The 24,442-nt window shown below is 46.5% G+C and overlaps 2 protein-coding genes across 4 annotated transcripts in view; both read left to right on the forward strand.

Annotated features, from left to right (window-relative positions):
- The first annotated feature begins 19,358 nt into the window (after nucleotides 1-19,358).
- The window catches only part of LOC142582743 (uncharacterized), a 38,738-nt gene continuing 33,654 nt past the window's right edge, over nucleotides 19,359-24,442 (forward strand). For 2 of the 3 annotated variants that reach the window (XM_075692753.1, XM_075692756.1), the window contains exons 1-2: nucleotides 19,359-19,590; nucleotides 22,639-22,727. In XM_075692753.1, coding sequence (XP_075548868.1) covers nucleotides 19,546-19,590; nucleotides 22,639-22,727 — 134 coding nt within the window. In that variant the 5' untranslated portion in view covers nucleotides 19,359-19,545. Of the gene's footprint in view, nucleotides 19,591-22,638; nucleotides 22,728-24,442 lie in introns of those variants that run through there. The other variant, XM_075692755.1, reaches the window with a different exon arrangement.
- Nucleotides 19,604-22,231, forward strand: LOC142582744 (uncharacterized). The gene has a single exon (XM_075692757.1). It carries the CDS (start codon nucleotides 20,430-20,432, stop codon nucleotides 21,432-21,434), a length of 1,005 nt encoding a protein of 334 aa, XP_075548872.1. The 5' UTR covers nucleotides 19,604-20,429; the 3' UTR covers nucleotides 21,435-22,231.

Genomic DNA, 24,442 nt, shown 5'->3' on the forward strand with positions numbered 1-24,442 from the left:
GCGCTGGGGTTTCGGCGCGAAATTCAAATGCTGATACTTGAACCTTCATTTTCTCATCTAATAAGCAAACTATTTTATTGAAATGACTGCCTGTAGGGTTCTCAAACAATGCTTCATTAGTCTAAACTGATTTATTGTTTCGCTTTAGTGTCCTTTTAAATATAAAAGCTGTTAGAAATTACCGAGAATAATATTTTGTGTTTAGAATAGTTACTATCGGAGTCTGTGCAGGAAATCCAGCAGTTCTGCAGCCAAATAAGGGCATACCCAGGAACTCTTGATTTGTAATGCTGCGCCTGTCTGGTCGTGACATTTCTTTTTTTTTCAGTTTTCTTTTTAATACCGCGCTCGATAGAAACTCATTACGGTGAAAGAGGACTTTCAATTAAGAAAACGGTCAGGAGGATTAAACGGGGCCTGACGGAGGTAACCCGACTAAATGCGAGATTGGTGCGTTATCTAAGTGCCACTGGATGACACGGGGCATCTCATGGGACTGAGACTTCCACAAATCTCACAGCAGAAGTTAACAAGATGCAGATACCTTAATTATTGTTATTATTATTATTATTATTATTCATTTTAATAACAAAAAAACGCACACTACTGCCACTAATGTCAAGAAATTGGCGACTTGGAACGCTTGTTTGAATGCTGTATTTAGACAATAGATTGTCGTCTACGATGTAGGGGCTAAAGACAGATGCAACTGCATCCCAAAGCCCCCCACCGTTCGGTCCTGCTGCCGCTGCATGAACGTCGAAGCACTTGACATCCTGCAACCTTCCTACATGCTTGTGTGCGACATATAATGTTCCTCGGAGGTCCGAGGATAGCGCGTAAAGAAGACTCACGCCTTCTGCTCGCATGTCTACTTGACACTGACTACTCTGCACTGTTTCGAATCTTTTCTTATGTCTTTTTCTCTCTGTCTCTGTCTTCTATTGCATGAAAATACGGCACCACCAACTTAAGGCGAATGTTCTGTCGGCTTTAAAAGATTATGGAACACGGGATTTGCGAGAGAAAGGAAAAGCCCGATTCCCGCCTAACCAGGGTACGCGTGGCCTGGAATTCAGACCTTTAGTCTGTAGTTCAGTAACGCTGCGTTTTGTGCGTGTTGGTATGACATGATGAGGCTTAGGGCGCACGAGAAGACGAGGACACAGAAAGATGTGGTACACGCAGGCGCTGACTTATACAACAGTGTTTATTTATAGTCGGTAGTAAAGTTTTTGCGACCGACACCGTAATCTATTCAGTTAGAGGCCTGAAAGGAATAGAAATTCACATTTGTCGTGGAAACCGTGACTCATGCTCTTTTGTTGCCGATTGTAGATTTGAGCATAGGGAGTTCCGCGGGGATTTAGGCATCACGCCTGCAAACTCTGAGGGGAGTGGCATTTGTATGTGTATTTCGGAGATCAGAGCAGACTATGCTCAAGCGGACGGAGACCTTGTGCACTTTGCAAGGAGAAGATTTCTCACAGTTTCGCGATGCACTCAGTGCGAGCAGCCTACCGCTGTCTCAGTAATTGAGTTCACAGCTGGAGGACTCGTTCAATATCAACAGACATTTTTTTCCTCCTATGCCTTCCTACCAGGAGGCCAGGTAGATTGACCCCGAAGATTGCGCACCCTATGGTGCAACGTGGTGCAATTCTCGCGTCTCGTCTTGTGGCCGCCGTTGAAGCCGCCCTCCAGACAGGATTGTCGCGCGCGAGCCATGCTTAGTCCAAGCGAACTCGCTCAATTTCCCAAAAGTGTGCCATAAGGCGGCTTTGCCTCAACATCTCTATACTTGTGGCGGTGCACCCTGTACAGGTGTATAAAGCGATGTGGTTAATTTTTTTACTATATTGGTGCTAATTACGCCTGTACTGCTGATTGCACCTATTATGCGACTTATTATCGCTTGTCTTGTTGAGAGCTTCATTTTGATTCCTCTTGCGACTCGCTACGTCGGTCTAGAGGCGCAAGAGGGCAGTTTTGTTTTTCTTCTGTGGAAGTGGTTACAAGATACCAGGTCCTAGATACACCAATCCCTATGAAGTCAGTTAAGACGACCTTGTCTCCAAAAATTGCGGCAGAACCCATTTCACGATTAATGTCAACGTTAATGCGATTAGCATTGGAGCAATCTTGCGATATACGGCATTGCCACCGCCGAAACACGTCATGCATGAGGCGTGTATGGAGCCGGGCTCCTCTCTCGCGCTTCCCATTAGAGGCGTTGCGCCATCTAGCGTCGCCGCCTCGAAGCCCGCTCATTGCACATATGTGAATATACATACAAGATTGTCTGAATATGTATGACGCGGCTTCGATTCTCCCCAACATGGATAAATATTAAAGGATTTTTTGTCTTTGAAAACCGGCACACACGCAGTGGCGCGTAATCAGAGAACGAAGTTAGCATCGATGAGGTTCATCAATGAGCTGTGCATGCCCAGTGGCACATGCACCATGTGACCGAAGTTTTTCCGACCGTCGCTTTCTTATCCTGTCCGCTCAGCACGTCAGCCCGATGCTCTACCAATTATACCATGGACTACACACTGACCCAAATTGGCGGGAAAACGGTCAGAGACATAAATACCTCAAAGTGCGTTAATGTATTCTGAATATGCTAATCCCATTAAAAGTCTTTTAGCACACTGAAAGCTGTCTTTTCAGGGCCGTGGTCCAAGTATCGCCCCAAGTGACAATGGTTGGTTGCCCATATCCCCAAGTTTGAAGCGAAGCTGTTGCCTTTGCTGGGAATTCAGTGGGATTCCAGAAAAAACTAGAGCTATGTCCCCGTCCGCCACACCACACGCCCTACACAACACGGAGCTTGCACGATGTATCTCCCAAACTTCGCGGTATTTTCGCATATATATTGAATTTCAGCCCAGGGTCTACGGCATGCAGAAGTGATCTTTCGAACAATTCATGAAATCATGCCGCAGACGACATCGCTGAGAAATTTCGTCATATGTTTCTAACCTCGTTGTTGAACAGCGGAATGATGTATTCTTCTCCATGGTCGTGTGCACGTTTTACAAATTCGTCCACTCGTTCGTTTCCAATTACTCTAGCATGACTAAGAGCCCAGTGAAATGCACTTTCATGTCCGCGGGATCCCGCAACGTGCGTCAGCTCAGCAGTTCTCGCTATTACGTTGCTGTGTGCACTTTTTTGCCCGAACGTTGCGAAGCAGCTCAAGTGCCTGCTGAATCTGCGCAAACTACCCGCTTATTTGGAAGCTGATTAGCTGCAATAAAGCTTGTCGCTTGCAAAATCGCGCACTGTTCTGCCGTCGTTGGTGTGGTAACGCGACAGTGTTTAAACGTGTTTGTACTCTTAGAGAGACAAAAAAGATTAATGATCGGAAAGGTGGAGAGTTCGGCCTGAGAACCTTGTCTCTTGCCTGTCATTCCACAACTGGATTAAAGGGTTATAGAAAGACACAAGCAAAAGCACGAGCCACCTGTGTGCACTTGCTTTGCGCCGGCACGTCAGTAATACATTTGAAGCAGCGCTAACTGTACCGCAACGATTGGTGAAACTTCACACTTTTTTTTATTCCTATCGATTAATGAATCAATCAATGAATTAACAAGAGCATGTGGCGACGCCACGAACGGAGCTGTAAATTTCCTTTTTGCCATAACCGAAGTATAGGTCTGCACCTCCATAACGTTGACAGCGTCGGCGTACAGGTGCAAGGAACGCACACATACATGCGCACGCACACGCACACACTCGCACAACACAGGCACAAAACATGAAGTTATCCAAAAGTGTGAGAAATGTACGGGCTGGCCTTAACGAGCGGAAAGTAGACCAGCGCGCGTATATGGTAGCCGCGTAGGTGTGTATACACGGCACTGCTCCTGCTGTCGTTGAAGGGGCGTCGGGGAAAAGGCCCGAGCGGAGGCGGACCAGACAGCCTCCGGTGCTGCGAGCCACTTTATGAAGTGTATACGGCGGCCGGCGCCAATGACGAGCCTGACCACGCATCGCAGCGATGACCTCGAAGCGCGCCTGGCTCCCCTTCGGCCTCTGCAACACTTCGCGCCGACCGCTTACGTAACGGTGGCCGTTGCAGCCCCGTATGCGGGTCGCCTCCGCGATTAACGGCTGCTGGAGGGAAGTCACGGTGGGGATACGCACTCACGGAAAGGCGAGATTTCGAACTGACCGACCAGAAAGAATGCGCGTTACGCGTCAGACGAGAAGCACCTGCAGCATACGTATACAGCACAGTATAGATGTGGCGTGTATCCTATGCTGTCTTACCGCGTCCACTGCCCTTTACGACATGCCGTACTGCTTCAGCTATCTGTGAGTGTTGACTTCTATTCAGCGAGAACAAGCCCTAAAGTATAGCCTGTTTGGTTGGCACTTAGTGTAAGAGTAGGTGTTCGTTTTTATACACCTGTTTGTCTTTTTACTTTTCTGAGACAATCAAACATTTGTAAAGCGGAGATTTCTTTGCCTATTGGCTGCCCGGCTGCTGTTGGGTCGGTCGCTATCTCGGCAGATACATTTGGGGATTCATACATACATACATACATACATACATACATACATACATACATACATACATACATACATACATACATACATACATACATACATACATACATACATACATACATACATACATACATACATACATACATACATACATACATACAAAGATTATACATGCGTCCGAATTAAAGTACCAGCGGACTGGCTTATATAACCCTTGTAGCTGACCAAGTATGTAAACTTCTGATGTGCGTAATAAAAATACAACCTTCTACATAAAGCCTGAACGTATTATGTCGCCAGGCATCTGTGGCACACCAACCTGTTAATGGAACGCATAATCATATTCAAAGAATTCTTTCATTCACTTTATTTTCTTTGAATCAGCCATTTATTATGTTCCGCTGGAAGTTTGCCTGTTCTTGGCCAATCATGCACTAGTGGGCAGGCATGTTCCACTAGGATTCCAAAAACCTGAACATTTAATCTGTTCAGTGAATGTCAAACTACAGCGTCAAATGCGTACTTTAAGGATGGCTAGCGCTGTCCGCTGTTGGTCTCCCAATTGCTACACCCCGCCCCCCCCCCCCTTCTTCCGTGCTTAATAAGTGCACTGCTGTGAGCAAGCACGCGGATCACGTAACACGATAAATAATTGGAACGGAGAAGGCTGCTCAGCTGGGTGATACCTGTGTTAGCACCCCACCCCGTCGATAGCCTTATCGATTAAACAGCTATGACATGCCATGGGCAGCTTCGCATGTTTGTCTTTGCGTGATGCATCGCCAAGATTGTGCTAATCCCGTGTGATTATGAGTGCACCTGTATGACTGAGCACCGTTTTTAGAACGAACTATACTGAGAGTCAGCGCTGCGGGTGTCTCCTTCTGTCCATCCTGTCTCTACGTCGCGCTGCACCCACAGTCATTTAACGTCGACTCACAGAGCTCTCTAATGCGCAACGACCCCTTAATAGATTGGTAATTATATTTCGCAAATTCTTTGACTTGCTTTATTTTCTTTGATTCAGCCATTCGCAGTGTGTCACTGGCGGTGCGCCCGTTCTTGACCAATCCTCCAGAATGGTCATTCCCCCCCGTGACGCAAGAGGTACAGAATCCCTGAATGTTGCTTAATATACGTGCCGTAATTGTGTGTGCATACACCTGTTATCGCCATTCTTCTATCGACAAGTATCATACATCGCCTTCGTCCTCGCCACGTCGCTGCGCAGACGTCTCACACTCTGCATCCGCCTGGTTTGGAAGTTGCATTTCGCCACTGCAACATGTGAGCCATGGAGTGCATATCGATCAAAATTGCATTACAGTAACGTTCTAACTTTTGTGCTGGAGAAACATAAGTTGCATGAGATTACAGGTTGCGTATAGGGTGAAGGTAAACAAAATTGTACGCATCGCCATTAACTTTAAACAATTTTATTAACCACACTCTACTATATAGCTTCGCTTCTCATAGATTCCAGCATGTGCATTGAACTTGCATAGCTTTTTTTTTTCTTGGGTTTGAGGTTTGGGCTTAACAAGTCCCGGTAGTGGAATAACAGTCGGTTGGGCGTGGATTCGGAACTTCAGTGTCGCGACTATACGAGCGTGATTAATGCATCTGAAAACAAAGGGGTCACGATTTCGCGAAGTTCTTTTGTTCGTAAGTGCTGTTTACCATTGGTTGACCGCTTTCGTTAACAATATGCCCAGCGTGCTGATAGGCTGGAATCTGTTGTTACGGGCTCTTCTAGCGAAAATACTTTTCTGTGAGTACAGACCAAGTATGGTGCTGTGAGTGTCATAGCGCCCTCTTCTTATTCTTTTACGCTACTTTGTCTTCTTGTAACCGCGCCGCACTAATACTTTGTTGGCTAATAATGTAAGGTAATGAAAGAAAATTTCCCCTCGGCCTACTGTTCTCTATTTTTTTTTTCTCAGTCTTCTATACCAACTGTGATGGTTTCTTCGTCGCTAAAGCAAATAGCTTTTGTCACGGCAGCCTCTATCATGAAGGGACTATTTTTATCAGCAGAAAAAGAAATGCCTCTAAAGCATCATTTTTATCATAGGGGTACACCCACAAGATAAGAAGTCTAGACTCTGCAGGCGTGACCGCAGCGATTCGGCCGCATGTCGCTGCTATATCAGCTTCCACAAGCAGAAAAGTCACGCCAGTCAGGCATACATTGTGTTCGAGTTGCGCCCGTACAGAGGCGAAGGATGCCGTGAGCGTCGCGACACTTGCTTAATAAAGAAATGCTGGCCCTGTTTTTCCTCGCAACCAAATCCAACCTTCATTGTCTTTCTGCTGACATATAACTCTCGTTTTATGCTCCTGCGTAAACAACCGCGCCCCAGTCTACCCCTTTGAGAAACCATGGGGGCAATGTCCGCGACCTCTGCTGTCTCTATAGGATATATGACTGTAACTACGACCGGCTGTCGATAAGACGCACAGAAAAGCTTCAAGCAGACGAAAACATGGTTTCACTGCTTGAGTAAAGACGCGCAGACCCGCCGTGGTCGTTTAGGGGTTTTGGCGTTGCGCTGCTAAGCACAAGGTCGAGGGATCGAATCCCGGCCGCAGCCGCCGCATTTCGATGAGGACCAAATGCAAAAGCGCGCGTGTACCGTTTTTTGGTGCGCGTTAAAGAACCCCAAGGGGTTAAAAATTAACCCGGCGCTCCCAATACGGCGTGCCTCATAAACAGATCGTGGATTCGACTCGTAAAACCCCATAATTAAGGGGGGAAAAAAGACGCACGTCTCAGAAAGGACGCGTACTGTATATTGTGTGGGTTACTTTCTTGGTAGAAGCGATGCTGACCGCCACTACAGCCGTTGTCTGACAAATGAGGAAGTGTACTCCAACGCGAGATTCCTTAAAGTAAAATTCTGTTGTTACTCGAGAGTTGTTGTCATTTTATATTTAGAGCTTTCCGGTATGTACAGTGTCTGGTCGCGATTCCTGAAACAGGTATAAGCTGACTTTAAACCCGTGAACTCTGTACACATCCGCCCCAGCATCCTGCCCCGTCACTCATGTGTCTATAGAAGAATATCGGTGTGTTGTTCTACGGTCGAACACCATATTTTTCCAACACTAATACTATACATTTTCTTTTATTCTTGCTGCGCTGTCAGTCCTCTTCGAGCGTATGTGATTACTTTATCGAAAGATAAAAAGCACAACGACGACCTGAATTACCTCTAGACGTTCGTCATAACACTGAAGCGCAGCCTTGAGAGATTTTTCATGGGAAACACATTCGGCCCCGCGAGCACGTGTATGACCGATAGTGGCTCATGTGTGGACACAGCGGATACGACGAACGACATTTCGCACGAACTTCCACATCCAAGTTATGTTTGCATCAGGTTACAACAGCTTTCAAGAGTTTCCAAAAGTATCAAGCGGTCGGAGAAGCCACCTTTCCGACGCGCCAGATGTCGTATCGAGCTCCACATCCTCGCACCCCGCGCGCCTCCGGCTTGCATATGTGACAGTACGTCGTATATGTGTATGTTGCGTATGTATATGTGTATATGTTGTATATATGTTGTATATGTGACAGTGACGGTGTCGTGCATGGCGAGCGGGGGGCAGACGGTAGTGGCGCGCTGTGCTTGCGCTGATCTACAGACGTCACATGCGGGACCCCATTTCCAGCATTGCTTTGCATGGTGTTAAAGACAGACAAGCGTATTATCAAGCTCGGGCTGTCCTCTTTTTTTTTTCTCTCTCTCTTCCTTTGTTTTAGCGGTATGGCGATTTGCAGACGGGCGAAGGCCCGTCTACAAATCGTGCATGGACCCCGTGCATGGACCCAGCTCCAAAGCACACCGTGTTGTGCGCGGGATGTCGCCGAGAGTTAGATAAAAGAAGATAAACGTTTTACGGCACTCGTAACAGTCTTCCCTCCGAGATGAGCTGCGGGGACGAGCGATGACACCCTGATGTCAGTACAGGGACGTATGAACGATGGATCAAGCAGAATTTTGCTTTGCGTAACTATGTTACTGCCGGTGCCACTTTACACATACTTAAGAGGCACTGACTTAATTCGTAAATGCGTACAAACGCTTACGCTGTTCTCTTGCCTCACCGACATTCTCGGACCAGATGTCTCACCCTGACGCTCCTCGCAAAAGCAAAGCAGTATATGTCTCCTTCTGGTGAATACAAGGAGCATTCGCTGACGAAGAATGAATAAACAACCTAATAGCAGTTATAAAACAAACAAAGAAACGTGTATATACACGCGGAATATACTTCTTATAATAGGTAAGAACCATTTAAATTTATTCTCTTCTCCGCATAAAACTTCGCCCAGCGTGAAATATTGTCATTCAAGTGCCTCCGCGCAGTGTTAGATACGGGACCTTTTTCTAGGCCCCCTTCGAGTTCCCCAGACCACATCGAATCGCACCACTGCTAAGTAAGGAATGCAGGAGCGCGGATTCCACATTCCGAAGGCACGACACGTGCAAACAAGTCGCCGGGCCCCACAGCCAGTGGAGCTATTCAACGCTTTACTCTTCCAGAAAACGAAAGGATAGCCCGGCACTGTTCCAGGTAACGTGAGTCCCGAAGCCAGACGGCTGTGATGTACCGGGAAGGCCTGGCAGCGTCGCCCCGGCCGCCTTTGAAGAGGGCATTTGCAAGCCAGCGAGGCCATACCGCCGGGAGTAGGGGGCCCTCGGACAATTGGGGCCCAAGCGTCGCCCCCGTCCGCCTTTGAAGAGCGCATTGCAAGTCAGCAAGGCAAGGCCGCAGGGAGCCGCCGGGTGTGACACCACCGCACGGGCGCCTACCATTGGCCGAAAATGGCGTCATCTGAGCGGACTCTCCCATTGGCCGAACATGACGCGTCTTCCGGACATTGAAGGACTTAAAAGAGAGGCCGGGAGCCCAGAGCATTCCAGAGATTCCTGGAGCATTCCCTGATTCACCTCTCTCGAACTTCTTGCCGCGGGCCGCAGCGTCCGAGTTGCTGCCGGCCCGTAATGACTGTACGACTGTTCATTGACGTCTCACTGTAAATAATGTAAAATAAACCTCCCAAGTGTTTCATCCCGAAGTCCGTCCTCAACTCCTACAGCAGCCACATAGGCGTGTAGGACTCACATTTTTCACTGCAATAACAGCTCACGCTATTTCATTGAAACTCGGCAGAAAGTAAGCTGACGGCGACAAAAAGTAAACAGACACACAACTAAATGTTTATTGTTACCCTGGTAAGGGTTGCTGCCCAAAGCGCTCAACGGGACACGTTCGTTCGTTACGAATCGAGTTGCAGATAACGAGCAACCCATCTCACTCGCAAACATATACAGCTGGTATAATGTAGCGATTCCTCTCGCCCGATTATATTTCTTTCTTATCTTCCGCCGCTGACAACCGGCCGAACGTAAAAGCTAGAAAAAACATGTAAGCGGATCACCGTTCGGACCACTGACGATGTGCGAAAAGTGACAAAAATTGCGACAGAAGCGTTACATTATCTCGGCCCTGGGAGCCGCGTTCTCGGCTGATCAATTTCGAGGGATGCTTCGTCTTTCAACCTGTAATGTCCAGATTTGCCCTTACCCCCGTGAGCAGTAGCAGTAGAGACACGCTCTGCCGGCAGATCTCTCCTTCTTTCTACTCATTGCAATCTCCTCCTCTATCTTGATGTTCGGTATGCCTATAGTATACGACGACGCCTCGGTGGAGCGATGGGTACCCTGCTTAGAATGGCTCAGCCATTGGACGGGCCACAGACAGCGGCATCCCCCAATATTGATCTTCTGAGATAACAGCCCTTGTTTTCAGTGTGCGACAAACGAGCCGCTCATGACAGAAAGTGAAGTCAATCGCACGCTTCAAAGCGCGGTATGTGCGCCTTCGTGCTCTGGTCGAGCAACCCAGTTTCGTATATACGAGCGAGAGCGCGCGTTCGCCGGGCCCACGCATGCCGTATTGCAGTAGAAAGAAAGAAAGAAAGAAAGAAAGAAAAGGCGATTGCGCGTAGTACGGCCGGCCTCCGACGACCACGGGAGCGGGCTATACAGCGTCGACAAGCCGGTCGACTCTGTTCGGTGCAGTGAAACGGATTCGACGGTGGTGCGCCATCCTGTACCACAGCAAGCGTGTGACGCATGGCTCGACTGAACAGGGCAGGAACTTAGACCTCGAAAGATTATCTGGGAAGTGCTCCCGAAAGATTTAATTGCTCATGAGGTCGCCCTAGAGGTCACCCTACGTGGTCTCCACAGAGACTCGCGAGTAGTGAGGCGACAGCGCAAGAGTAGAACATATTTCTCCGAATAAAGCCGTTTTCACATTAAGTCAATCTCATGAAACAGTGGGCACGGTCCGCTGCGTGCCGCTTCGATAATAAGCGCAGCCTGGGGGTTAATTTACCTACCGCAGAGCACCAAGCTCCCCCATCAAGCATCTTCGTTCCTTCCGTCGCGTGCACGTAACCGCACGCAGCCTACACGCTACCCCGCCGCTGTGGCGGTTCGGTTGAGTTCTGCGAGCTGCTGAGTATGAGGTTGCGGTTTCCATTCCCGGGCGCTGAAGCCGCCTTCCAATGAGGGCTCGGCGTATGCCAAGACGCTCAGTGAACGCGAACGGCTATGTCTATTATGGTTGGCAGATGCACTCTATTATGTACAACTCGACAGCGGAAGACGACACACGCGGGCCTCGACGACTCGACAGCAAGCGCAACGCTTGACGACGTTGTCTCTTCCAAAGACCACCGCAAATTTCATCGAAAGCGAATTCCGTCAGCTCCACCTCGTCGGAAGCAGGCCAAAGCCACTGAGCAATCGTCGCGGCTATAAAGGTTCCGCCATACTGCAGCGAACTATATCGATGGATGGAAGTGCAGCTACACGCCCCTATAGCGGCTGCAAGGTGACCGGAAAAGTGTCGCTGCTAGAATACGGGGTCGGTGGTTTGCAGCCCGCGAACTACCCACGGAGGTTATCGTGAAGACATGCGTGGGATTCTCGACTCGAGCGTTCGAAAGGCCCTTCTGTTAACCCTTCCCGGTCCATTGATTTCGGCAGGGACCATAATGCCTCACGAGGTATACTCCACGTTAAACTGAACAGGAAATAACTGAGCAGGACGACTGTTACTAGTACGAGATTAATAAGAGATTCATTCATAATTCATAAGAGGGGAGATATTGAATAATAAAATGATTATAGGCCCTTTAGCTTGCTTTCAGAATTGTACAAAATATGCACCAAGATAATCTCCACTAGAATCAGGGCATCGCTCGACTTCTGTCAAGCCAGAGGACAGACTGGATTCACGAAGGGGTATTCTACAATGGTCCAAATTCATGTTATAAATCATGTAATTAAGAAATTTGGGGACTCTACAACCAACGTCTCTATATGGCTTTCATAGAGTACGAAAAGGCGTTTTATTGAGTTGGCACACCATCAGTCATGGAGGCATGACGCAGTCAAGGAGTACAGGAAGCATACGTGAATACCCTGCCAAATATCTACGAAGACTCCACAGCTACCTTAATTCTCCACAAGTTAAATTGGCCCCCTAATGAAACGTCCTGCGCACACCTATGAGACGAGACATAGCAGATATTGGACGTAATATTAACACCTTCTTGTCATCGATTACAAGAAAGCATAGTACATTGTGACAGTAGTGGGATCGATTTGACAGAAGCATCACTGCTAACCGGCCTAGTTGGAATTGATTTATCGTGAAACGTTCCGCAAACAGACGAAGACGAAGAAAGAAACACAAGGACGAGCGCTCATCGTTGTGTTCGTTTCTTCGTCTCTGCCTGTTTGCGCAAAGTTTCACCATCGATTTGACTGTGACACGTTTGTAGTTGCAATAAGCTGGAAGGCTTCGTGCATGTCACATTGCCATCCGCTATCGAGCCGTTGATCTTTCAATTTTTTTTTTACTCGACATTATTGTGAAACTTGAAAAAAAAAAAAAAGAAACTACATCTCAACAAAAAATAACACGACGGCTCTACGACCCTATATACCACGGCAGGGACTACTGTAAGGCAGTCAATTACCTTACGTTTGGCAACACTGATGACAAGTAAATGCGTATTCTTTCATGACCGGTACGTAATTCGCCCCAACAGCACTCATTAAACAAAAACAAATTATTCATGGATCTGTACTGTCATAAGCGCGGAATCTGCAGGAACCAACGCACAAGATGCACACCTATAGCAAGCACATGTAATGAGTTCTATGGCCAATTATCTTTTTCTTTCTTTCTTTCCTTTTCAGCGGCACACGAGGCAGGCCGGGAGGTTATTCAAGCAACTGTCTCCTCAGACAGTTGTGCCCCATAGTAGTCCTATGTAAATGTGCTAGTGGTGCACTGTTTTTTTTTTCTTTCTTTCTTTTTTGCCAATTCGCAGATTGGCGGTCTCCTCTCCACAAGTGGAACACCTTCGCCCACATTTCAGATTGAGTCGCACGCCCACTCGCATTGGGCCTTGCGGCGCGCAGTTGCCTACGTATGTCGACCCAAGCTCACGCGTGCGTTCGCACAGTTCGTTCAAAATGCAACTGTATAGAACAGGTGCGCCGAAAGCCGCGGTGCGTGTCAACAGGTGCACGCGCTTAACCTGGCCGGCGGTCTCTCGCCGGGGCCAGCAGCGCTATGCGAAAGCTGGTTGCGTGCAATGACCATAGCATGTGCCTGCACGTCGTATACGCGACCGCGGCAGGGCGAACGAGGATGGCTGCTGGGACAAGGTGAAACGGGGGACGCAACGGTGTGCCGACAGAGAGCTGTAAATTGCGTGCATTTACTGCGCAGCACGCATGCATGCGCAGACGCGCATGTATTACACGCATGCGCACACGCACGCGCGTGCACACTACTACGCCAGAACGAAAGCGGTGCGTCGAGCGAATTTAGCGACCCAAAGCGGGCGACCTTTCCAGTTTTTTTACCGATCATCATTATTATTAATTTTGTTGTCGTCGTTTCTTTTTATCTCTTGCTTTTCTTTTTTGCTGTCGCCGAAAGCTTGCATTCACCGTGGCACAGTGGGCAAATTACACTACCCATTCGTACAATAAATAAAAAAAAACGTTCTGAGGATGTTCTCACATAACCAAAGCTTCCTATATAGTCCCGCAAGTGGCGTATGTATACCGAGGACGTCCCTAGCACGACGTGTTATTTTTTTCTACAAAATGCACCTTAACTGTTGTGGGAGCGTGCTCTGAAGCTACCGGAAAGAACTGTGCGCATTTATCCAGAAAATGTGACTGGGAATTTTTTTGCCACGTTTTACGGAAAACTGCAATGCGGCTTCGTTTTTCCGATAACATGCCCTAAATACATTTATATTAGTTACTCAGTGGATTTAAATAATTCGCAATAAGCGAATATGACGTAAATCTAGACGTCCACGAACAACGTACTGTTCGACAGACTTCCATCAACGGCGAAATTTAAAAAATATGGAAAAAAACAACGAGAGAGAGAGAAAACAAAAACAAGAGGCACGACGATCGCGAAAAGCAGGTGACAGTTGCCCTCAATAGTCCTGCTTTATGTTAGCTAAACTAAACTGCCGCTATAGGGGTGAGGATGCTAGACTTTTTGAGCCCTCGAGCAATAAATTTCGTTGAGTATCGACATCTCCTATTTCCTTGGCGCATAAATTTATTTCACACTAAAACAATTTGCAGTCATTGTTTTTAACATTTATCGTTACAGGGCTGGTCTTGCGAGCACATCTCCTTTCCACTGTGCCCATTCTGCGGGGACGTTAACACAGTCAATTTTTTCTTACGTCGTCACCATTTTTATACATAACACACACACACACACACACACACACACACACACACACACACACACACACACACACACACACACTTTTGAGGTACCGTTTCGAAGACTTGGGTTGCGATTTTTCCATCCCAAACATTCTTTCTCTGGGAGCCCCCCCCCCCCCTCTTCTTGGACACTTCTTGTGCACTACTCAGCCACGAAGGAATTTCAGCTTCTTTCAAGGCGATTTTTTCTTCGTGATTAAGTATTTGTACATTAGGTTATATTTTATTTTCTTGATTCTTCCCCGCAATTTTCGTTGTTCTTTTTTAGAAAGAGCTAAGCATCTTTTGTAATACCATACGTCTTTTGTAATGCCATCCGTTTGTAATTGTGCCCTTTCAGTCATAGTGTCTCCATAAGGAGACGCAACCTACATTTGCATGTTCTAGTGGGCTGTCCAGCAGGCCCGAGAGGCGGCGACGAGGCAACGCCACGAAGTCTCGCGTATGGGAGACCTGAGCCCGGGTGGTTAAACTTTTCCGGATTTAGAATAAAGTTGTTTCCATCCATACATTGCCTGTTCCGGCTAGTGACATTACGAGAATATTAAAAACAGCACTGAATGTAAACGCAACTCTCTGCTAACCAAAAAAAAAAAAAAAAACAATTCGTAAATCGGTTTAGTACGGAGAGTAATGCAAAACAGCAATATTTTAAGAGGTGCACTAAGCTTGGCGAGAAGTTCGACGTGTAGCTCTGTAACGCTGGGCTGTTAATTAGTATTAATTTGTCTTGCGTCAGAAGACTCTCCACTCAATAATAACCAGTGCATCTGCTTGCAACAAATTTTTCAGTTTTTTTTTTTGTGATATAACGCATCATCTGTAAGAGGTGAATATCCATAATCAATTATTATGTGTAATTTTTTTTTTTTGCTTTTTCCCCACGAAGGTTGCGACATGTTTTCAGAAGAAAAAAATGGAAAAGTTTGGAGGCCATACGGGTGACAGCAATCTATGACATCCGCGAGTGGATATCGGGGAACACGGATAATACATGTGACTGGTATGAAGAAGTCATAACGATTAAAAGGCTCTCATATATACGCATGCTCAGGCACGCGCAATAATGCGAGCGAGCAATAAAAGAAACGGCAAGCAGAGAGAGGGTTGAAATAGAATTCGCTAAAATGCAGAAGTAAATCGTCGGAGCAGCATCACTGTTGAACAGTGTAAAAGCCAATCTATCACTTCGTTTTTTCAGAGTTAAAATATAAGCTACTCCCATTCAACTGCAATGACATTTAAAGTTATGTACATTTGTTGGCACGGATGTAATGGTTAGTGATTTCAGCAAATCATTTGATCGGGATTTACGTTTCGGATTTTTAACCAAACTTAATGAACTTCGTTTTCCCGATACATTAATTGGCCAGCCTCCTACTTGGAATCACGAAAACGGTTTGTTGACTTAGACGGTCATTATTCTTGCTATATTGTACTGAATTCTGGTGTACAACAGGGAGGCGTCCTGAGTCCATTAATGTTATTTTTAATTTACGTGAATGGCAGAACCACCCGTATAAAAGAAGGCGAAGCTGTTTAGCACACGACAGGGAAGTGACACATAATTTTCAACAAAGGTACGAACTCATTTATTGTCTTGATGGGTGGTCATCATGACGAAAGGTACGCACACTCATTTATTGTCTTGATCGGTGGTCATTATTTCACTCGCAACTGCAATCACATTCTTTGATAATGTCGAATCGATGCGCGTACGCCACTGGTTGGCTGGGCCGAATCGGCGTGGCATTGCAAGGGATATGTCTGCAACACGGAACGCGTGAACTGCTCCTTTTTCGGTAACGACCCACCACATTGAAATCACCGACAACGACCACATGGGTGGTGTCATCGCAGCTAATTCACGCAAAGTGAGTGGCCATGGACCTTACGAAACTATGAGCCATTGCATTTTTTGCTTGCTTACGGGCGTATGAGCCATTGATGATGACATGTTCTGTATGTTGTATGCGTGATTAGAGAGAATTTAAGCACTGTTCACTTCACTTTGCTGAGTGTATACTATGCCTCTGCCTTACGGGCTATGAGCCATTGCATTTTTTGCTTGCTTACGGGAGCATGAATGCTTACGGGGGTATGAGCCATTGATGATGATAGTTTTTGTTCATGGAGAACAAAAATGCATGGAACCCTAGCCATACACACCCGTATGAAAGGAAGCATGAATGCTTACGGGGGTATGACACTTTCAGTTGACTTTAATTTACAAGTTATGCTAACCGATACATTGGCGTTATTCCTTCACTCGTTATCACTTTCGGCTCAATCCCGCATATTACCTGCAACCGTTTTCAACAATACCCGACATATTTCATCATCATCATCATCCGCTAACATCATTTATGTCCTCTGCAGGACGAAGTGGTCTTTGACCTGTGATCTCCAACTGCCCCTGTTCTGCACCAACCGACTCCAGCTAGTGCCTGCGAATTTCTTAATTTCATCACCTCACCTAGTCTTCTGCCGTCCTCGACTGCGCTTCCCTTCTCTTGGCACCCATTCTGTAACCCTAATGGTCCACCGGTTATCTAACCTACCCATTACTTGACCTTCCCAGCTCCATTTCTTTCTCTTAATGTCAATTAGAATGTCGGCTATCGCTGTTTGCTCTCTGATCCACACTGCTCTCTCCCTGTCTCTTAACGTTATGCCTAACATACTTCGTTTCATCGCTCTCTGCGCGGTCCTTAACTTGTTTTCGAGCTTCTTTGTCAGTCTCCAAGTTTCTGCCCCATTTGTCAGCAGCGGTAGAATGCACTGATTGTACACCTTTCTTTTTATTGATAATGGTAAGCTTCCAGTCAGGATGCGACAATGTCTGCAGAATGCGCTCCAACCCATTTTTATTCTTCTGTAAATTTTCTTTTCATGATCAGGGTTCCCTGTGAATAATTGACCTATGTAAACGTACTCCTTCACAGACTCTAGAGGCTGACTGGCGATCATGAACGCTTGTTCCCTTGCCCGGTTGTTCATAATTATCTTTGTCTTTTGCATATCAATCTTCCACCCCACTCTTACACTCTCTCTGTTAAGGTCCTCAATCACTTGTTGTAACTCGTCCCCAAGAAATTACCGCAGCCTAGTCTTCAGAGCTCTCCTTGGGTTTCTGGGAGCAAACTGAGCTGTCGTGCTTGCTCTAAGAGCCCGTCTTCCTATATAGTGTCAGCAGAATGGTCCTGCCAACGGCCATTTCTTTTATTCTCTTCTTTTCTCTCCTATTCTTTTTTGCGTTACAGGCGCTCAGCCATACTCATTCCAGGGAAGCAGAAAGAGCGCTTCCTTTCTCTGTGCAACCGCACACTTCCCCTCTTTCATTATTTTCCATTTAGTGTTATGTACACTGTTATATTATGCAGGTATACGTATTTACTACTGAAATGTACTTAATTTTCTTTGTCTGGGTACATCGTTCCCACTGCTGCGTTGGCTGCGCAAATGTGACCTGCAGTATTTTGTATATGAATCAGTTACCTCGCCCAAGTGAGACTCGTGCGTAATAAATTTCGCTGCACTCTGCAATCGAGTAGTGCATTTCACAATTCGTAGAAATGTGCCGCCAGGACAAGTTCTGTATAACAATGCCGTGAAGGACGCTTTATTGTTTAATTTTTACTTGGGCATTACCATTAACCTGATCTTGGGAAGTTGAAATTACGGCGTACACACTTGGCGTAATCACTGTTAGCGGACGACCGGGATATCGAGCGCCACGTCTGGCGCACTTGGCAGCTGGGACAGATATGTTGCATTTCATCACCTTACACTGTACTTCAAAGTCACCGTGAACTTCGATATAACGCACAGTTTGTTGTATGCAGCGTCGCCGCAATCATTATGGAGAGTCAGTGCGCGCAGAGTACGTTCCCAAAATATATTCGCTTCTCTTCTCCGTGATTCTGTGCTAAACAGGAGTTCCTCGAGATTTGCGAGTGTTACCCGTCACAACACGTTTCCAGTTTCCTTTGTTCCTCTCATGTTTTCTTCAAGTATACTGACCAGTCTTGCTCAAAAGCCGATAATGCTGCTTTCTTTTTGTTGACATTGTGTGACAATTAATTTGCGTACCTTCCTGAGCTGCAGTGGGAGCCGGAGACAGTGGAGGTTCTAAGCAAGATGTCCCAGCCATAATAATTAAAACATAATAAAAATGATATGGGTTGCTGATGAGTTAAATCTTTTCACAAACTCGAGTAGCTGGCACTCACTGACATAGGAAATTTGCAGGCGAATCACCTATAGCGCAAGACCGCTGGGAGATGCCTTCGTCATGCAGTGGGCATAAAAATAGGCTGATTATTATTATTATTATTATTATTATTATTATTATTATTATTATTATTATTATTATTATTATTATTATTATTAACTTGGACAACGCAAACAAACTTGTGAAAAGATTTAACTCATCGGCAACCCCGTACCACCCATATTGGATGGAACATCGGACTTAGAACATCCACTGTCTCCGGCTCCTTTCTTGAAGTCAAAATGGACAGCCTTAATTTTGTCTTTCTCTTCTTCTTTGGTATCGCGGATGTGTCAATGCTCGGGAGAACGTTATCTGAACTGAGCTACTGTGCGGGCGTCAACGTGGAGCTAATCAGCTGATCTGGCGGTATGTGCCGGCGTAAAGAGGCTCTCGAGTCTGGATACTAGGCGCACTCCAAAATTGGCATCCTTTCTTTTCGGGTTATAGTCGTTCGAGCAACACCTCCTCTGCAGATTGCAGCCTGTCCGATAAAAAAAAAAAAAAAAAAAAAACGTGCCGCCCCGTCAAGAGGGAGATGAAAAAAAGAAGCAAAGTGGCCCTTCGCGCTGTCTGCTTCACTGCGCGCTGCCGACGCGAGCGCCCGTCGCGGAGCAAGAAGTGGCGCCGCCTTCAGGCGGCCGTGGGAAACGTCTGCTTCATCACTTCCGGTCAGTCACCCTCCCCGTGTGCCCCCTCCCTCCCGCACAGCGCATGCCTCGCACTCGCAACCAACCGGGTTGGGCGGCTGTGCTTGCTTATGGCTAGCGCGCCGTGTGTTGGCCTCCGTCGGTGTGCTAGCACACTTCGCCGTAGCAGCTAGTAGCAGCAGAGTGTAGCACGCCCGTTCCCACTGCGAGTCCAAGAATCGATCGGCATCGGGCATGCATGTGGAATTCCTCGGAGAAAAGACGTTTCGATGGAGCCGTATCTGTGAGTATCCGACGAAATTGGGGCCGTCCGTCCTGCTGTCCATGTTTGCTGATGCGGCACCGCGCCCGCGCTTAATTATTAAAGGCCCGATCGTACGGGTTGTTAGAAACTGTGGGCCTTGCGCTGCTGCTTTACTGACGCCTCTGTTGATTCAGACCTAAATACCACACTGGGCGTGTGTACGGGCTTTTCGCTGTTTCGGTGCTCACGTCTGGCGCTCGACAATAAACGCGATTGTTTCATTATGGATGAGAAGTCGTTTTGTATGACCGCGTATTTGTTAAGCTGTTCTACTTCTCTCCAGGAAACGTATAATCGTCTGTCTTATCCTTGTTGGTGTGGTTAAGTTCCTCGTTTACTCGTCTTTCCTCTCCTAACCAGACAACCGAGTGCGTGCTCTCATGTGCTTTTCAAAGAAGACACATTGCACGTCTGAGACAAGCGGGCCGCACGTAATGTCTCGCTGCTATTTTTCAAACCGATCCGGTTGGTCCAAATGTTTCTTTTTGAACAGTTATTTCGTACGCCTTCGCGCTACCGGGTTACGCGAGACCGGTCCGAGCCGCACACAACACAATCTGTCGGCGGCTTCACGGCGGTGATCCTCGGTTTCTGCCACATTTCGCGCAGATATGATTGTCGCGAGACTCCTCTATGCGCGGTTCAGCAGGTGTCGAGGGCGTCGTGACAGTAGCAAGAGGAAAAAACAGGGTGCAACAACTTTTTAAAGGTGCAATCGAGTGTCTTCGGCGTGTTTCATTTTCTGACAATCATTTCGGATTTTCGGAGGACTGCATGAACGGTGCTTTGTCGGGTGGACGCCTTTCGCCAAGCGCCGGATGATGAGCTGTCCTCAGCTGGCGGAAACCGAAAGAAGGCCTCCATCTGCCGCCGCTCCCAGTGGTCCCAAGCCCTACAACATCTTCGAAGACCTCGAGGTGTTCGCCCACTTCGAACACTATCGCAGCGAGAGCTACGCTCAAGCCATCCACCTCATGTCTTCGCAAACGAGCTTGCGCTCCGACTCGAGACACTCCTATGCGTCGTGCGCGACAACGCTCAAAGAACTGTCACTCAGCGCCCCCTCCTCGCCCAAGGGCATCTACAGTGACGAAAAATCGTCCACGCTTCCGTCGACATCATCAAACATCGCGTCGTTCCCAAGCCCAAAGAAGTCGAGCAGCCTGAGCCTGTCTAGCTTCTTCCGAAAAATATCACCCCGCTTTCACAAAAACCGAAAGTCAAGGTCGAAACCCTGGATAGTGGTGGAGTTTTCACAAAAGGAAATTGAGGGCCATGGTGCGGACCAAGAGAGCATGGCTGACAGCGATCAGTCTCTGGAACTTGCACTTCAGGGCAAGGAACAGTACATGGCTTCTCAGACGGCAAGCGCAACTGGCCACCTATATTTCTCAGGGAGCGGAAGCCAGTCATCCCTAAACGCATGGGTCAGGGCAGGGAAACCTAAGGCATTTGGTCCTTTACATCATGACACACAAAGGGTGTTCGCGAAGAATTATGGCAATGTGATTGCCAAGGCACGTGGTTGTCACAGCCAGGAATGGCTACAGGGCTCCAAGGTGTCATCAAAGCCATCAAAGGCATCAGCACGACCTAACCAGTGGCCTGCGTCATCGTGCACTGGTTCTCGCCACAGCATTGGGTCACTAATGCCAACGGTAGTGGTGAATTCTCCAGGGACAGTTCCAACGGTGCTATTGGAAACGGGCTCCTCTGAGCAGGTACTGGCATGCCTGCAAACAAGGCAGCGAACCAGCCTTCCTTTGAACATGCCTCTTGTGACAAGTTTGTATACACCCTGCACGATTGTTATATTTTTTTAATTACTCCTGCACTCTCTCCATGTCTGGTTCTTCTCATTGAGTGGCCAGGTTTCCTGACTAGCATGCTGTATGCCTTGGGTTAAGCAAAAGCATCGTCTCTGGGCATGCTTATTACCCCTTCAGAATTGTTGGGGAATACATGATCAATTTGCAAACAAGTCATTTCCTAGCCTGTGTACTTGGGCTTGGTCCCATCTTGCCTGTATTAGTTTGCAAGTGACTGGTTTATTGCTTTGACTGTGTAACGAAGTTTGTAGTGTTAATGAGCAAGAATGTGAGCATCTTGTATCATTATTTATTGGAAGAAAGTGCTGTGTTGATAAAGTTACTGCTTCTGTTGTGTAGTGGTTTGTGTAGTACTTTATCTGCAGGAATGTAGAGCATCTTGCAACTCTATCTGGTAGGAAGAGATTTTTCTGCCAGGAGACTGGATTTGGGACCAGTGAACACTGCTTTGTATGGTTATCAGAGCGTTAACTTTGCGTTCCCACTAGTGGCCCGAGATCTGTGGCTTGTGTGTTGAAATAAACTTGATTTCTGGTGACTGTTGCATCAGTCAATATTTATGGTGCACTTGCCTATATGCTCGGCATGGACAAAAATATGAATGCTTGGATATGATGTTATCCACAGTGTGCATGCCATCTCAACTTGCTTTTACTGCTACTTGTAACAGACTATTCACTAATTTTGTGAGTGAGATTTTGTTTGCTGTCCAGACCACTAAGAAATTGTTGGGTGTGTAATAAAGAGAAACTTCTAAACTCTTGAGTTGCTAATGTATTACCCGCTATGCTTTAAAGTAGTGGTCATGTTGAGACAGTGTATGCTGCACTTTCTCAAGCACAATGCAGTACTGGAAAAAGAAAAAAAAGCTTGTCCGATGCGAGTCTCATTGCTCATGTCCGTTTCCACTTCTCTAAAAATTTTTGTTCACTGGCGGGCCTTTTATTAGATTAAATGACGGAAGTTTCTGAAGGGATTACATACAAGAGCGATTTTAATTTGACAACACATTGTATTAATGAAACTGTCATTCACAAAATTTCAAACGATTTGTGCCTCCATATTGATGTGCTGGGAAATAAACTTTTCAGCATTATACACAATGCAGGCTTGTTGCACGCTAACCTTAACATGTAGTCACATTTGATGTTCACAATTTTATTATTTACTTATTTATTTTATCTGTGTTGCTTTGCAGGAGGATGCATCTCAGCAGTCATTTGCCATACCTCACAGTCTGAGTGCTGGTACTGGCAGTGTCCTACTTACTGGGATTCCAGAGAAAAGGTGCGAAAATCTTGCAAAAACTCTTTGTGAAAGTACATTTTTGCCACCTACTTGTGTATTATGTCATGCCAGCAGATGTCTGCACATGTATCTTTCACACGTACAGCTGGCACATGACTATCTGCAGCTTCAAAGTCCTCACTGTTAAGTGGAATTAACCTTCAAAGCATCCACTACCCCTCAAAACGTTCATTTGGTGACTTCAGTTTGTTATAGGAAAGCTGAGTTTAGATTTCTTTTTCTTTTTGTCTTTAATTGCTACACTCAGCATACTCCAAATACCATGCACCAGTAGTATTGACTTAGTCATTATAATGTGCTGCTGCTTTGCATAAGGTCATAGGTTCAATTCCCAGTCATGGCAGTGAGATTCCAGTAGGGGAGTAACACAGAAATACTCCTGTATTTTAATTTTTGTGTATGTTAACGGACTCTAAATGGCCAACACGTGGAGTTCCCACAGTATGACAATTCGCATATCTTAAGCTGTGAAAGATGCTTTGCGACTTTCGACACCATTATTCAACCAATCCAAATACTGGGTCATTATAGGATCATGTTTAATAACACTAGATAACACTTCATGTACTTTGCTGTTTCAAGTTGGGGAGGTGGGGGGGGGGTGGAATAGACATCCCCAAAGCAAGGATTGTGGCACCAGACAGCTACTCTGCTGGAGATGCTTCTACACATTAACAATGGCAGCTTGGAAACCGACACGTTTCAGTGGTGGCAGCCAGGCTACAAGCCTTTTGAAAATTCATTTTTGGAGAAGTCTATGTCTGAGATGAGGGGGGGGGGGTTAAGTCTGAGATGTTAGAGTTAAAGGACTGGCTGTTTCCCAAAATTCTTGGATCATGCTGTACTTGCATACTCCAGAGGTTTGTGATAGCATAGCTTTTCTTCTACACATAGCATATAGGAGACCCTGTTGCCCTAGCTGTTTCAGTCCTTGTCGAAGTCAATTTGTGCTAAAATCTTCAAGCATGGTCGAATCAAGGCCCTGCTGCACGATCCAGCTACATGTATACCATACATCGAGGTGCATATAAACAGAAACCTGAACTTCATAAATGTGCTTCTGATGCAGCAGAAACAGCTTAGAAAAAAGATGTAGAAAAAGCCCATTCTACTCGATTGCACCAGAGTGGTGCAGTAAGTTTCTGTGAAAACTTCTGACACTCAAGAACACTTGAACATAAGGACAGATTGGACTGCACCACTTGCATCCTTCCCAGCTACACTGCCCAGAGAGAGAGGGATACAATTAATTAAGCAACTATCGGGAACTTACACAGCCATGATTGTAACAAGAAGTGGTTTTGCAGCGGTATGCTAAAGCACAACATAGCGGCCAGAAAAACCAAACAACTGCATCCTGTTTCACACGTACTTGGCAATGCTGCATATGCGAGAAATCAAACTAGGAAACAGTCTAGAAACATATAAGCATTTCCACTTTAGATGCCTGATGCTTCAGATAATTCTGGACAATGCTGGGGCTACACACTCTGCATGTCATAGTGAAAAGGCAAGTCTTATATTACTGTGCTGTGTGGATTTTTATTCCAGCCATGTTTCAAATAAAAAAATATAAATGTATGGAGGCGCCTGCATAACCTTTTCCCTTTAAGTCCTGTTTTTTGTGTCAGCAAAAAGTACTCCAGCTGTCAGGCTGTCTCTGACACTGAATTGTTTCAAACAGCTATTGTTTT

This window comes from Dermacentor variabilis, chromosome 5 (genome assembly GCF_050947875.1).
Source record: "Dermacentor variabilis isolate Ectoservices chromosome 5, ASM5094787v1, whole genome shotgun sequence".
Taxonomy (NCBI): Eukaryota; Metazoa; Arthropoda; class Arachnida; order Ixodida; family Ixodidae; genus Dermacentor; species Dermacentor variabilis.

Excerpts from the sequence above, each read along its gene's own strand:
- LOC142582744 (XM_075692757.1), top strand. The coding sequence starts at position 20,430 with ATGATGAGCTGTCCTCAGCTGGCGGAAACCGAAAGAAGGCCTCCATCT.